General features: G+C 42.4%; 1 protein-coding gene across 1 annotated transcript in view; it reads left to right on the top strand.

Moving 5' to 3' along the window:
• Nucleotides 1-492: 492 nt before the first annotated feature.
• Nucleotides 493-13160, top strand: part of ddias (DNA damage-induced apoptosis suppressor) — a 32325-nt gene continuing 19657 nt past the window's right edge. The window contains exons 1-3 of the mRNA XM_034188207.1: nt 493-657; nt 6846-7007; nt 9683-9791. Of these exons, the coding sequence (XP_034044098.1) occupies nt 536-657; nt 6846-7007; nt 9683-9791 (393 nt within the window). The 5' untranslated portion in view covers nt 493-535. The remainder of the gene's footprint in view (nt 658-6845; nt 7008-9682; nt 9792-13160) is intronic.

Below are 13160 nucleotides of genomic sequence, written 5' to 3'. Positions count from 1 at the left end.
CTTTCCTTGGCTTCGATTCACGTGGTAATTGGCAATAACAGTGTCGCTAGCAATCTCCTCCTCGCAATAACCCACGGTTTGAGCTGCGATTCAGATCTCATTTAAATACTTGGCGGGTCGTATTGAAACCCCCAGATTATTCGAATTTTCCGCGAAGCTCGACACGTGGTGTGACGTAACGAGGCCTAGCTCGCAGTGGTCACGTGATGGGGGCGTGCTCGAAACGCTGCTCACTGAAACTTCTGGTTCAAAAAGCTCGATGCTGTGTCGAGCAGACTGACTCGAGCTTAACAGTGGCTTAACATCACTAGCAACCCCCCCCCCCCCCCAAAAAAAACCTCGTGTCGGAACCTTTGTTTCAATCGTTTACTCCTTCGGAATGTTTTTGGTGAAACACAGGAAGAACGCAGCGGGTGTTTTGATTTTTTTTTTGTAACCAACGATTGAAGAATCGAAGTCGGCGCTTTTCTGTTTGCTGTAAAACTAATGATTATGTGTTTTGGGCGCGCAATGTTAGCGATTTTATTGTATTTAAATGTCTGTCAGACGGATTTTGGTGCAGTGCGCTGTTTTGTCTCTACAAGACACATGCATGTTTTATCCGTGTTGTAAATGCTGCTTCTCACGGATAGACGTTCAACAACATGACCTGAAAATGTAAGTCAAAAACACCATTTAATTCATGACAGTTTGAACCGCAAACTCTTGCCGTAAGTTGTCAAATGTTCTTAAAAGGCACAACTTCACATTTGTTTCCAGGACCTCAAAGCCTGACTGTTAAGTGCCACAGTCTAGGGCACTGGCAACGCAACTGACAGATACAAAAAAAAAAAGGAAGAGAAGGCGCGAGTGCAAGGTGCTCAAAAAGTATAACACTTTATTATTAACAAAACATAACAGAAGAAAATACGGCAAAAGGTTAAAAACATGCTGCAGCAAAAGGAAAACCCAGACGCCCTGGAGCATGTGGCACGCTGGACTTTTATACTCCCAGGTGGGCATCAGCTGGCAGGTGCTGTTGATCAGCTGGTCAGATCTGAGATGTGGAGGCAAGGCAAAACAAACAAACAAACAAACAAAAAAAACATGCGTAACACCTCCCCCCATAAAAGCCGAGCCTACACTTTCCAGAATAAAAGTTACAATAACACCCTGTCTTAAGGCCTCAACCATGCCAAAAGGATATAGATACCCACCACCACTCACAACAAAGTGGTGATGGTGGTCTTCAGTCTAGCGATACAGCATCAGCTATGATGTTAAACTTCCCCTTCTTGCGCAGGTTGTAGCTCTGAGCCAGGAGGGCTCACCGCATCAGCCGTTGGTTCTGATTGTACATCTGAGCTAAAAAAAAAAAAACGAGGGTTGTGGTCTGTTGACACAGAAACCGGAACATTAATAGAACCAACATACACATTAAAATGCTGAAGGGCTAGGAGCATGGCCAATGTCTCCTTTTCATTTGTTGAATAATGGAGCTGGTGCTTTTTAAATTTGGTAGAAAAGTATGAGACTGGATGGGAAACTCCAGCCTCATCCTCCTGTACAAGCACGGCACCAGCACCAATGGCACTAGCATCAACTTCCAAACTGAAAGGTGTAGAGCAGTCTGGAGCTAAAAGAACAGGGGCACTGCACAAGAGTGACTTAGCTGCCAGGAAAGCCTTTTTACATTCTACTGTTCAAACGAATGGTACGGACGGGCTACAAAGAGCAGTGAGAGGGGCAATTAGCACAGATAAATTCTTGCAAAAACACAGGTAATAGCCAACAAGCCCCAAAAACCGGCGCAACTCTAGGCGAGTAGTGGGAGTTGTGTAGGAAAGTATAGCTTCAACTTTTGCATTTACAGGCCGTACCTGTCCATGACCAACCATTTTCCCAAGATAAGACACGGTAGCCCTGCCAAAATCACATTTGGTCATGTTTAGCGTCAAGTTAGCTTGAGACAAATGCTCAAAAACCTCATATAGGGTACGAATGTGCTCAGCCCAAGTATCTGAATAGACAACAATATCGTCCAAATACACATTGCAATGAGCTACATCACTTAACACTAAGTGCTTAAGCCGCTGGAAAGTAGCTGGTGCATTTCTCATACCAAACGCCATTACCGTATACTGTAAGAAATGGTCAAGCGTCACAAAGGCAGAGATCTCCGAGGCTCTAGCTGTAAGTGGAACTTGCCAGTAGCCTTTTAACAGATCTAACTTGGTGATGTGTACTGCTGGACCAATACTGTCTATACAGTCCTCCAAATTAAACATAGCCATCACTCACCAAACCACAAAACCGTCTCCAAACAAGCCACAGCTAATCGCTACACAGCTGATCCCATTCACAACAGATTACACACACAGCTGACTCACCAAAACGCTGCGCGCAAAACCACGAAGTCATCCAATCACGTCAATTACGTGCACCCACGCTCCACTCACACAGGGCCACAAAAGACAAAACCAGCACACTATAATCACTTGGCAGCCCACACAATTATAAAGGAATCCCAGAACCCCAGAAAAAGAAAAAAAAAAACCTAGTCTATCTTCTGGAGCTTGCCGGGCTCGAGGCCACTGTGAAGCCCCCACCAGTGAATACACACCGCCCAGGATTTGCCCCCAAAATAACAAACTAAAACAAAAAAACGGGCGCCCGATGGAATGGTGAACAAAAATCCACCAAGCTGGACACCCCCCTAATCTAAACTTCACAGCAAAAAACAAACCCACAAAAGCACAAACACACCCACACAGAGTGTACACACACAGACAAAAAAAAATGCCATACAAATCAGCCCTCGATCCGATCCAACCTAACAGCAATCCCGGACGAGCCCCCAAATCTGTTACCTGCCACAGTCTAGGGCACTGGCAACGCAACTGACAGATAAAAAAAAAAAAGAGGAAAAGAAGGCACGAGTGGAAGGTGCTCAAAAAAGTATAACACTTTATTATTAACAAAACATAGAAGAAAAGAAAATACGACAAAAGGTTAAAAACATGCTGCAGCAAAAGGAAAACCCAGACGCCCTGGAGCATGTGGCACGCTGGACTTTTATACTCCCAGGTGGGCATCAGCTGGCAGGTGCTGCTGATCAGCTGGGCAGATCTGAGATGGAGGCAAGGCAAAGAAAAAAAAAAATCAACATGCGTAACACTGACCATGAATCAAAAAGTTTTTCTCAAATTTAGCCTGTTACATACATTTACATATACATATTTAAAACTTTTACTATTGCTTTAAAACAGTTTTTTTAAAATAATTGGATTAAAAAAAATCTGTTTAAGTCACATTTGAAACAATTTAAAAACAGTTTTAATGATTACATGATCATGGGGTTAGATGTGTTCCACAGAGGTAGCACCAAAATGTCCATTTGGTGTCACTGGGTCATTCTGTCTCAGATCACCCAAAAAAGGTGACTTTTTTTTAAACCTCACCCCTCATATTTTGATGAAATTTAGTATATACAGTGAGGCAAATAACTATTTGATCAAGTGTCAATTTTGTAAGGTTTCCCACCTACAAAGAATGGAGAGGTCTGTAGTTTTTAATCGTAGGTACACTTCAACCGAGAGAGAAAGACTCTAAAAAAAAATAATAATAATTGAATTCATTCAGAAAATTACATTGTATGATTTTTAAATAATGAATTTGCATTTTAATGCATGAAATAAATATTGAATACAATAGAAAAACAGACCTTAATAGTTGGTACATAAACCTTTGTTTGCAATTACAGAGGTCAAACGTTTCCTGTAGTTTTTCACCAGGTTTGCACACACTGCAGCAGGGATTTTGACCCACTCCTCCATACAGACCTTCAGATCTTTCAGGTTTCCAGTTTCAGCTCCCTCCAAAGAGTGAACTGAGTTCAGGTCTAGAGACTGGGGAGGCCACTTCACTACCTTAAAATGCTTCTTACGGAGCCCCTCCTTAATTGCCCTGGCTGTGTGTTTCGGGTCATTGTCATGCTAGAAGACCCAGCCACATATCATCTTCAATGCTCTTACTGAGGGAAGGAAGTTGTTTGCCAAGATCTCATGATACATGGCCCCATCCGTCCTCCCTTCAATACGTGCAGTCTTCCTGTCCCCTTTGCAGAAAAGCACCTGCAAAAGTGATGTTTCCACCCCCATGCTACATGGTTGGGATGGTGTTCTTTGGTTGTTCTCATCCTCCAAACACGGAGAGTGGAGTTGATACCAAAAAGCTCTATTTTGGTCTCATCTGACCACATGATCTTCTGGATGAACAGAAGGTCATGTTCGCTAGTGACCATCTGATATTCAAATGACCATAACTCAGCAACCAGTGGTCTGATTTTCAAAAGTAAGGTATCTTTGGAAAGGATTTTACATATTTGATCTTCTGAGACTATTTAGGCATGATGACCTTTTGACCTACTTTTTGACCTTGAAATTTACATATTACATTGCGATACTATTTAATGAAAACTGGAGCCCATATGTTCTGTATAACATACTAAAAAACTGTGAGGGTAACATTTTAACTTTCAAGCAATTTGAAATTGAAGTTGGCTTACCTGTTGCTAAAATCAGTGTCCCTGTATTTTCTACATACAAAAAGTACTAATTCCATGAACAAGCTGTAAATCTGATAATCAGATCAGTTCCTGAATATGAAGAAAACTGTAACGAGACAAACGAGACAAGGATCCATTAGTGATGGTTAGTAGTCCGAAATGCTCAAACAGGAGGTCGAATTTGGGAAACTTAAAGGACATGTCACACAGAAATCATAACAACTTAGATTATACAACAGAACATAGGCTGTTAGTGGCCATCCGATGATACACCGGGATTAATTTGTTTACTTCTGTGACCATTTTCAAAATATACGACATTCGCAACAAACAGCTACGGAGACTGCTGAAAACAAAGGACTTGTGTTTCCAACAGAGTTTACATAGATTTGAGGAAACGTCCCAGCACGCGCTTGATTGGACTGTAGCTGCTAATGTTAAGAACAGAGCCGCAGATTAATTGCAAAATTTGATGTTGCGTATTGAAGATTTGTTTTTAAGTGATAATTGTTAATTTTGATGCAGTCATGGCAAAAGCAACAGCCACTCTCCACTGTGACAAGACGTAGCACACATGCACATCTATCAAGAACGCAGCCTGTTAAATACATTCACTGCTTGAGGCTCAGCATTGTGCACACAGTACACAGTATTGTTATTGATGTAACTGAAAAATCTAAGAAATACATCTGTGTGATCAGGCAGCCCGAAAAACAGCTGACAGTTCCACATGCATATCCATAGCAGTAGCTATAACGGGGTTAAAATGGTGTGTTGCTCCAGTACAGACAGCAGACTCTGCACACATTGAGATCCAAAATCTGACAGACTTTCTCAAAGTAAACTAAAAATAACAAAGCCTACCAGCTCCACTGAGGAGAAAAAATACAAAAAGGGGGGGTGGAACTGAACAGGGCAGCCATCCACTTGTAGAATAATTTCCAAGATTAAATATGTAAAGTCCACGCGACCGAAGAAATTGTCACCCACAGATCATGCACGATTGCCAGCCGGAGAATAATGTCCAGGTCCATGCCATCAAAGAGGTCCTGACTGGCACCGTATCACCCTCACAGCTTGTAAAATCAAGATATAACTGAGCGTTATCTTCCAATGTACACACAGTATGAAAATAATTATTAATTTTGACCTTCAAGGTTTTTGCTCTTTGTGAAATAATGTTTCTGTATGCACAGTAAAACAACTGTAAGCATCCAAAATAATACTTTATGAATGTGTTGAAATTTACTCCCCATGTTTACAAATTAAAAAAATCACTTGGAAAATTTTGGATTACCTTAAATTAAATTAAAACATTAATTTTCACAGGGGGCTAATAACTTTGTCCTCATCTGTATTTGCTGTTAGTATAAGCATAAACAGTGCAGGCATACAAAATTAATTATCAGTGATTTCTCAACATTTTGTAATTCCCACACAATCATCCCCAACAGCTACATCCTCCATGTAAGCGGCAGCGGCCCACTGCTGGACCTCTGGCTCCAAGTGGTAGAGCAGTATTTCGGCAGACCCTGCTGCAGCTCCCTCAAATTCATTATCATATTCGCTGCCAGTTGTCAGGGTAACATGCCCGACCATATCTGATAAATCCGAGCCATCACTTTTGAATGAAAACTCAGAATCTTTGTTATCAGATGTAGCAGCATTCATTTCAGTATGTCTGTTGGCCATTGGGATATTTTTGCTTTTCCTAAAAGCTGCGTCACAAGCCGAGAAACAGCGAGAAATGCAGAGTAAGGTGTTCTCCGGAAATGCACCTGCTGACTTGCTGAGTGAGAGGGATAATTAACAATAAAATACATCAGCGACCAGTAATTATTACCACATGATAGACTTGCAATCACGAATACTTTCATATTGTGTTGCTAACTGGGACATTAAATAACGTGTGACATGTCCTTTAAATGCAGAACATAAGGAATAGGAGTTGGACTACCAATATACAGACCTGGGTTCAGTTCCTGGTCTTGCTACCTGTCTGTGTCTTTGGACAAGACACTTTATCTGCATGGTCTCAGTCCACCCAGCTGTATCTGGTTAGTGGCCATTGCTGGGGATGGACCTGCGATCATTTTCATCATCAATGACTTGCGATGCATGGGCATTGTCCAGGACAGAGGGAGTTGTATGCTCACATCTGGTCCATGCTATGGTGTCTAAAGATAAGCACAGATGAGTCTCAGGACCAAAACAAGACAAAAAAAAAAAAAAAACAGCCACTGAACCCCCCCCCCCCCATGATTCACATGTTCTGTCTTTGCTCTCTCCCCCTGTGTAGATGCAGATGCTCCAAGTGTGGTTACAACTGTCTGAGGGAAGAGGTTGATTACAGATACCGCCTGTCACTGAGGGTGTCCCGGGACACCTGTATATTTGGAGTCACAGTTTTTGGAACATGCTTGAATCAGTTCTTCGGCATTCATGCAAGTGGTTTACAGAGGTGAGTATAAAAAAAGGAAACAAACTTTATTTAAATTTTTTATCAGTCAGTTATGACCACAGAGCTGAGGGGAAAAAAACATTTTATCATCTCCAGCTGCACGCCAAAATTGCCTACATTATTTATTTATTTTATAATCACCATTCTGTGTTCTGAACTCTGCCAGTATCATCACTGTTGTCAGACTGAAGATTTTCCTCCAAGGTTTCTTCTCCCTCATTGTGGTCTAAATAAGGCTCAAAACCACAAGGCTGTCCCCCCACAGCTTCTTCAGAATCACCTTCAGACTGGACATAAAAAAGAAGCTCCACACTAGAAAAAAAATTGCCCAAAAACAGCTCGAATTCCAGTGTGTTTGCAATTGATTTGGGCTAGAATAATCAGGTGCCGTTCTCCCGCTGATGTAGCAACAATATGACTGCGGCTGAGGGCTGAAATAGAGCGCACGCTTCAGACATCTGTTGCTTATCCTTCACCTGCGCACGTGTCATCGACTTTTATTGTGCAGGATTTTTTTAAATATCAAAATTTCATCATTTTTAGTGATTATTTGTGCACATTTTTGGTGTCACCTACACTTTAAATTTCATAAATGTAATCAGATTTTACAAGTTTCTGTTTTTTGTTAAAGAAAGCAGTCTATTAAAAAAATGAACAGTTTAATGAAAACCCACTCAACAAAAATATAAACGCAACACTTTTGGTTTTGCTCCCATTTCGTATGAGATGAACTCAAAGATCTAAAACTTTTTCCACATACACAATATCACCATTTCCCTCAAATATTGTTCACAAACCAGTCTAAATCTGTGATAGTGAGCACTTCTCCTTTGCTGAGATAATCCATCCCACCTCACAGGTGTGCCATACCAAGATGCTGATTAGACACCATGATTAGTGCACAGGTGTGCCTTAGACTGCCCACAATAAAAGGCCACTCTGAAAGGTGCAGTTTTATCACACAGCACAATGCCACAGATGTCGCATGATTTGAGGGAGCGTGCAATTGGCATGCTGACAGCAGGAATGTCAACCAGAGCTGTTGCTCGTGTATTGAATGTTCATTTCTCTACCATAAGCCGTCTCCAAAGGCATTTCAGAGAATTTGGCAGTACATCCAACCAGCCTCACAACCGCAGACCACGTGTAACCACACCAGCCCAGGACCTCCACATCCAGCATGTTCACCTCCAAGATCATCTGAGACCAGCCACTCGGACAGCTGCTGAAACAATCGGTTTGCATAACCAAAGCATTTCTGCACAAACTGTCAGAAACCATCTCAGGGAAGCTCATCTGCATGCTCGTCGTCCTCATCGGGGTCTCGACCTGACTCCAGTTTGTCGTCGTAACCGACTTGAGTGGGCAAATGCTCACATTCACTGGCGTTTGGCACGTTGGAGAGGTATTCTCTTCACAGATGAATCCCGGTTCACACTGTTCAGGGCAGATGGCAGACAGCGTGTGTGGTGTCGTGTGGGTGAGCGGTTTTCTGATGTCAATGTTGTGGATCGAGTGGCCCATGGTGGCGGTGGGGTTATGGTATGGGCAGGCGTCTGTTATGGACGAAGAACACAGGTGCATTTTATTGATGGCATTTTGAATGCACAGAGATACCGTGACGAGATCCTGAGGCCCATTGTTGTGCCAACATCCAAGAACATCACCTCATGTTGCAGCAGGATAATGCACGGCCCCATGTTGCAAGGATCTGTACACAATTCTTGGAAGCTGAAAATGTCCCAGTTCTTGCATGGCCGGCATACTCACCGGACATGTCACCCATTGAGCATGTTTGGGATGCTCTGGACCGGCGTATACGACAGCGTGTACCAGTTCCTGCCAATATCCAGCAACTTGGCACAGCCATTGAAGAGGAGTGGACCAACATTTCACAGGCCACAATTGACAACCTGATCAACTCTACGCGAAGGAGATGTGTTGCACTGCATGAGGCAAATGGTGGTCACACCAGATACTGACTGGTATCCCCCCCACCAATAAAACAAAACTGCACCTTTCAGAGTGGCCTTTTATTGTGGGCAGTCTAAGGCACACCTGTACACTAATCATGGTGTCTAATCAGCATCTTGATATGGCACACCTGTGAGGTGGGATGGATTATCTCAGCAAAGGAGAAGTGCTCACTATCACAGATTTAGACTGGTTTGTGAACAATATTTGAGGGAAATGGTGATATTGTGTATGTGAAAAAAGTTTTAGATCTTTGAGTTCATCTCATACAAAATGGGAGCAAAACCAAAAGTGTTGCATTTATATTTTTGTTGAGTATAGGTTTACAGTGAAGGCACTATTCCACAAGGGATAGAGTAATGAATTGATCGACACAATACCTTCCTTAAAGCATCCAAAAAACATCTGTTATAAAAGGTAGACACAATGTATTCATATATTTTGTTTACCTTCAATATTTTGCACTGATGACTGTAAATTTGTATCTATAAGCATTTTTTGCATCATTTTTGCTTTGATATCTTTTCTTTTTAAATCCAGCCTTCTTCCGGTACATTGTACGAAATGGCTCTAATCCTCAGACAGTTGGTACTCCTAGATTATGAGAATGAAAGCACAATACTGTATATTGTTTCTAATAATGTGAAAGATGTCAGACTGGAAAAACAGACTGGGTTATTGTTGTGTCTGTGACATTTTAGGTTTGTAGAGGACTTGGATTATCCACCTGAAGCACCAACCAGATCCAGATTGTTGGTAAAGGCCGTTGAGGACTGTTTCATTGGAAGACATTTTATCTTTGGGATAAAGGTACAGTAGAAATTGAGTACTGTTGTCCTTTTGGATTTGAATCTTCTTCATGTAATCTGAAAGATTTCCTGGAGTGAATGCAAAATGTTTGTCAAGGAATCACACCAAAATATATACTTTATCTGCAGTAAAATTAGTTTTTTGATATAGGTACCACAGACATCAAGGTAAAAGTCCCTTTGGCTGCTTCCTTGTTGTCATGGCGGCATGGTGGCTTAGTAGTTAGCACTGATACCTCACAGCAAGAAGGTTGTGGGATCGCCTCCTGTCGTTTCAGTGTGGAGTTTGCATGTGCGGGTTTCCTCCAGGCACTCCAGTTTCCTTCCACAATAAAAAAAAACATGCTTATTTAGGGTCTGCTCCTTTTTCTGCCCCTGACTATGGCAGCGTCTCTACATCTGGACTTGATCCCCGGGGGACCGTTCTGTGGCTGCCCACTGCTCCTAGTGGTTGGATTGTGTCTAACTGTAATGAGGATGGGTTAAATGCAGAGGATGCATTTCATTGTACATATATGTACAATGATGATAAAAGCTATATTATTATTAGATTAGGTGTGTGAAAGTACTGCTCATTGACGATTTTCTTTTTTTGTAAGTGTTTATTATTATTTTTTTTTGGTTATTTCAATTTAATTGTTTTACTTGCAAGTGCAAATAGTTTGCAAACAAACAATTTTTTGAAGTAGTACAACAGCATTGGGGGTGTTGCAGACTGAATAGTCCCCCCTAAAAATCGGTCCACCCTGCCTTTACTGTGCATGCGTAATTTTGGAGTGTCATCAGTATTTCACTGATTTTTGCTTAAAACTGCAATCCAGTCATCATCTATTTGCAGATTATTGGTTGAGCTAATAGGATTAATAAATGGAATAGTGTTGACAGTGTTGAATGCTTGGTCTCCAAAGTAAAAGTCAAACAAGGTCTATGTAATCCAGCCTTTGGGGAAGTTTATTTGCTGGTTGGATTTTGGAGTGCCGCTCCTTGATGGTTGCTACGGTAACTGTGGGCGCACCTGATTTCTTTTGGATCTTTGCAATCAGCTCACCTGGAGTGTGAAGTGGTATATACAAAAAGGGGTTTTGTAGTGTGAGGGGAGAACTTCACTTCATTCCACTTCACTTCACGGAAAGGAAAGGATTTGGTGGCGGAAGGCATGAAGAGCAGCTGGTGAGGACAGCGACTGGATTACGGGAGTCGTGTTGACGGTGATGTTACTGGTTCCAGCTGAACGCTCGCGCCGGAGAAACACCATGAACGTGGATTATCCGCAGCGGCAGGGGAGAACCCTGCCGTGTCTGTGAGTACGCTCTCATGTGTTTGTGAGGTGGTGCTTTTAAGCAGAAAGTTGGAGTTTCCCGTGGGGACGGAGTTGTGTGCTCGCTGGCCTGGGTGTGTGTGTGTGTAGGTGCACAGAAGGCGAGGTGATGGAGAGAGACGCCAGGAGGAGAGACGAGCGACGAGGGACGTTACGTGCCACAGCCGGGGAGGAGCCTTCCCTCGGCTGAGAGAGTGCGTCGTGCCACGTCGGAGGAGAGGAGGACACACCCCTAAGCTGACAGTGGGAAAACGTCCGCGGATTGGTGGATGTTTGGTTGGGTCCGGATTGGTTGGCTCTGCTCGTTGACTGCTCGGCTCTGCTGGAAGTTGTTTTTTAATATTTTTTTCTCTTTTAAGAATTGTATTTTAAGATTTCTCTTTTTTTTACGTTGTAAAATTGGTAATAAATTATTAATATAAGGTTTGCCTTGTTTGGTCACTCCAGCTCTATTTGACAATAACCAGTAAATTGGACATTTTGTGCTTTAACTTACCATTCAAAACTTAAAATAATACATAAACCTTGCTTACATCTACATCTATTGGATTGTATGACATGTGACCAGGCTTGGGGAGTAATGGAATACATGTAACGGCGTTACGTAATTAGGATAAAAAAAAGGTAACTGTATTCCGCTACAGTTACAGAAAAAGACGTATTCAGATTACAGGTATATTTAGTAAAAATGGGGATTAGTTCGCAGGATTACAATTTTAATGCATTTTATGATATTATCTGTATATAATTTTTTTTTTCTTTGAAACGAAAACGTGGACAGCATGACGTCTCCTAACCGGACAAAATATTGATGAAGTACCCGGATGTTAATGCATTTTCAATGGAGATTCGCGACAACACACTCAGAAAAATGCTCGCAGAATACGTGTTAAAAAATGCCATTTTGACCTGGATATCGAGCCAGTAAAATTAAATTGTCAGGAAAGTATTAAACTTACTCTGACACACGCACACATTCTCAAATATTAGTGTTGAAAGTTACACGGATCTGCGCTGTTCAAGCTGCTGAGCTGATTCGTCCTGCAGCTGCTGTTCAGCGCAGCGCGGCTCCTAAAACCATTAATATATATACACTCAACAAAAATATAAATGCAACACTTTTGGTTTTGCTCCCATTTTGTATGAGATGAACTCAAAGATCTAAAACTTTTTCCACATACACAATATCACCATTTCCCTCAAATATTGTTCACAAACCAGTCTAAATCTGTGATAGTGAGCACTTCTCCTTTGCTGAGATAATCCATCCCACCTCACAGGTGTGCCATATCAAGATGCTGATTAGACACCATGATTAGTGCACAGGTGTGCCTTAGACTGTCCACAATAAAAGGCCACTCTGAAAGGTGCAGTTTTGTTTTATTGGGGGGGGATACCAGTCAGTATCTGGTGTGACCAGCATTTGCCTCATGCAGTGCAACACATCTCCTTCGCATAGAGTTGATCAGGTTGTCAATTGTGGCCTGTGGAATGTTGGTCCACTCCTCTTCAATGACTGTGTGAAGTTGCTGGATATTGGCAGGAACTGGTACACGCTGTCGTATACGCCGGTCCAGAGCATCCCAAACATGCTCAATGGGTGACATGTCCGGTGAGTATGCCGGCCATGCAAGAACTGGGACATTGTCAGCTTCCAAGAATTGTGTACAGATCCTTGCAACATGGGGCCGTGCATTATCCTGCTGCAACACGAGGTGATGTTCTTGGATGTATGGCACAACAATGGGCCTCAGGATCTTGTCACGGTATCTCTGTGCATTCAAAATGCCATCAATAAAATGCACCTGTGTTCTTCGTCCATAACAGACGCCTGCCCATACCATAACCCCACCGCCACCATGGGCTACTCGATCCACAACATTGACATCAGAAAACCACTCACCCACACGACGCCACACACGCTGTGTGCCATCTGCCCTGAACAGTGTGAACCGGGAATCATCTGTGAAGAGAACACCTCTCCAACGTGCCAAATGCCAGCGAATGTGAGCATTTGCCCACTCAAGTCGGTTACGACGACAAACTGGAGTC

The sequence above is a fragment of the Thalassophryne amazonica genome, chromosome 2 (assembly GCF_902500255.1).
Source record: "Thalassophryne amazonica chromosome 2, fThaAma1.1, whole genome shotgun sequence".
Lineage (NCBI taxonomy): Eukaryota > Metazoa > Chordata > Actinopteri > Batrachoidiformes > Batrachoididae > Thalassophryne > Thalassophryne amazonica.
This window is presented reverse-complemented; position numbering and strand designations above follow the sequence as displayed.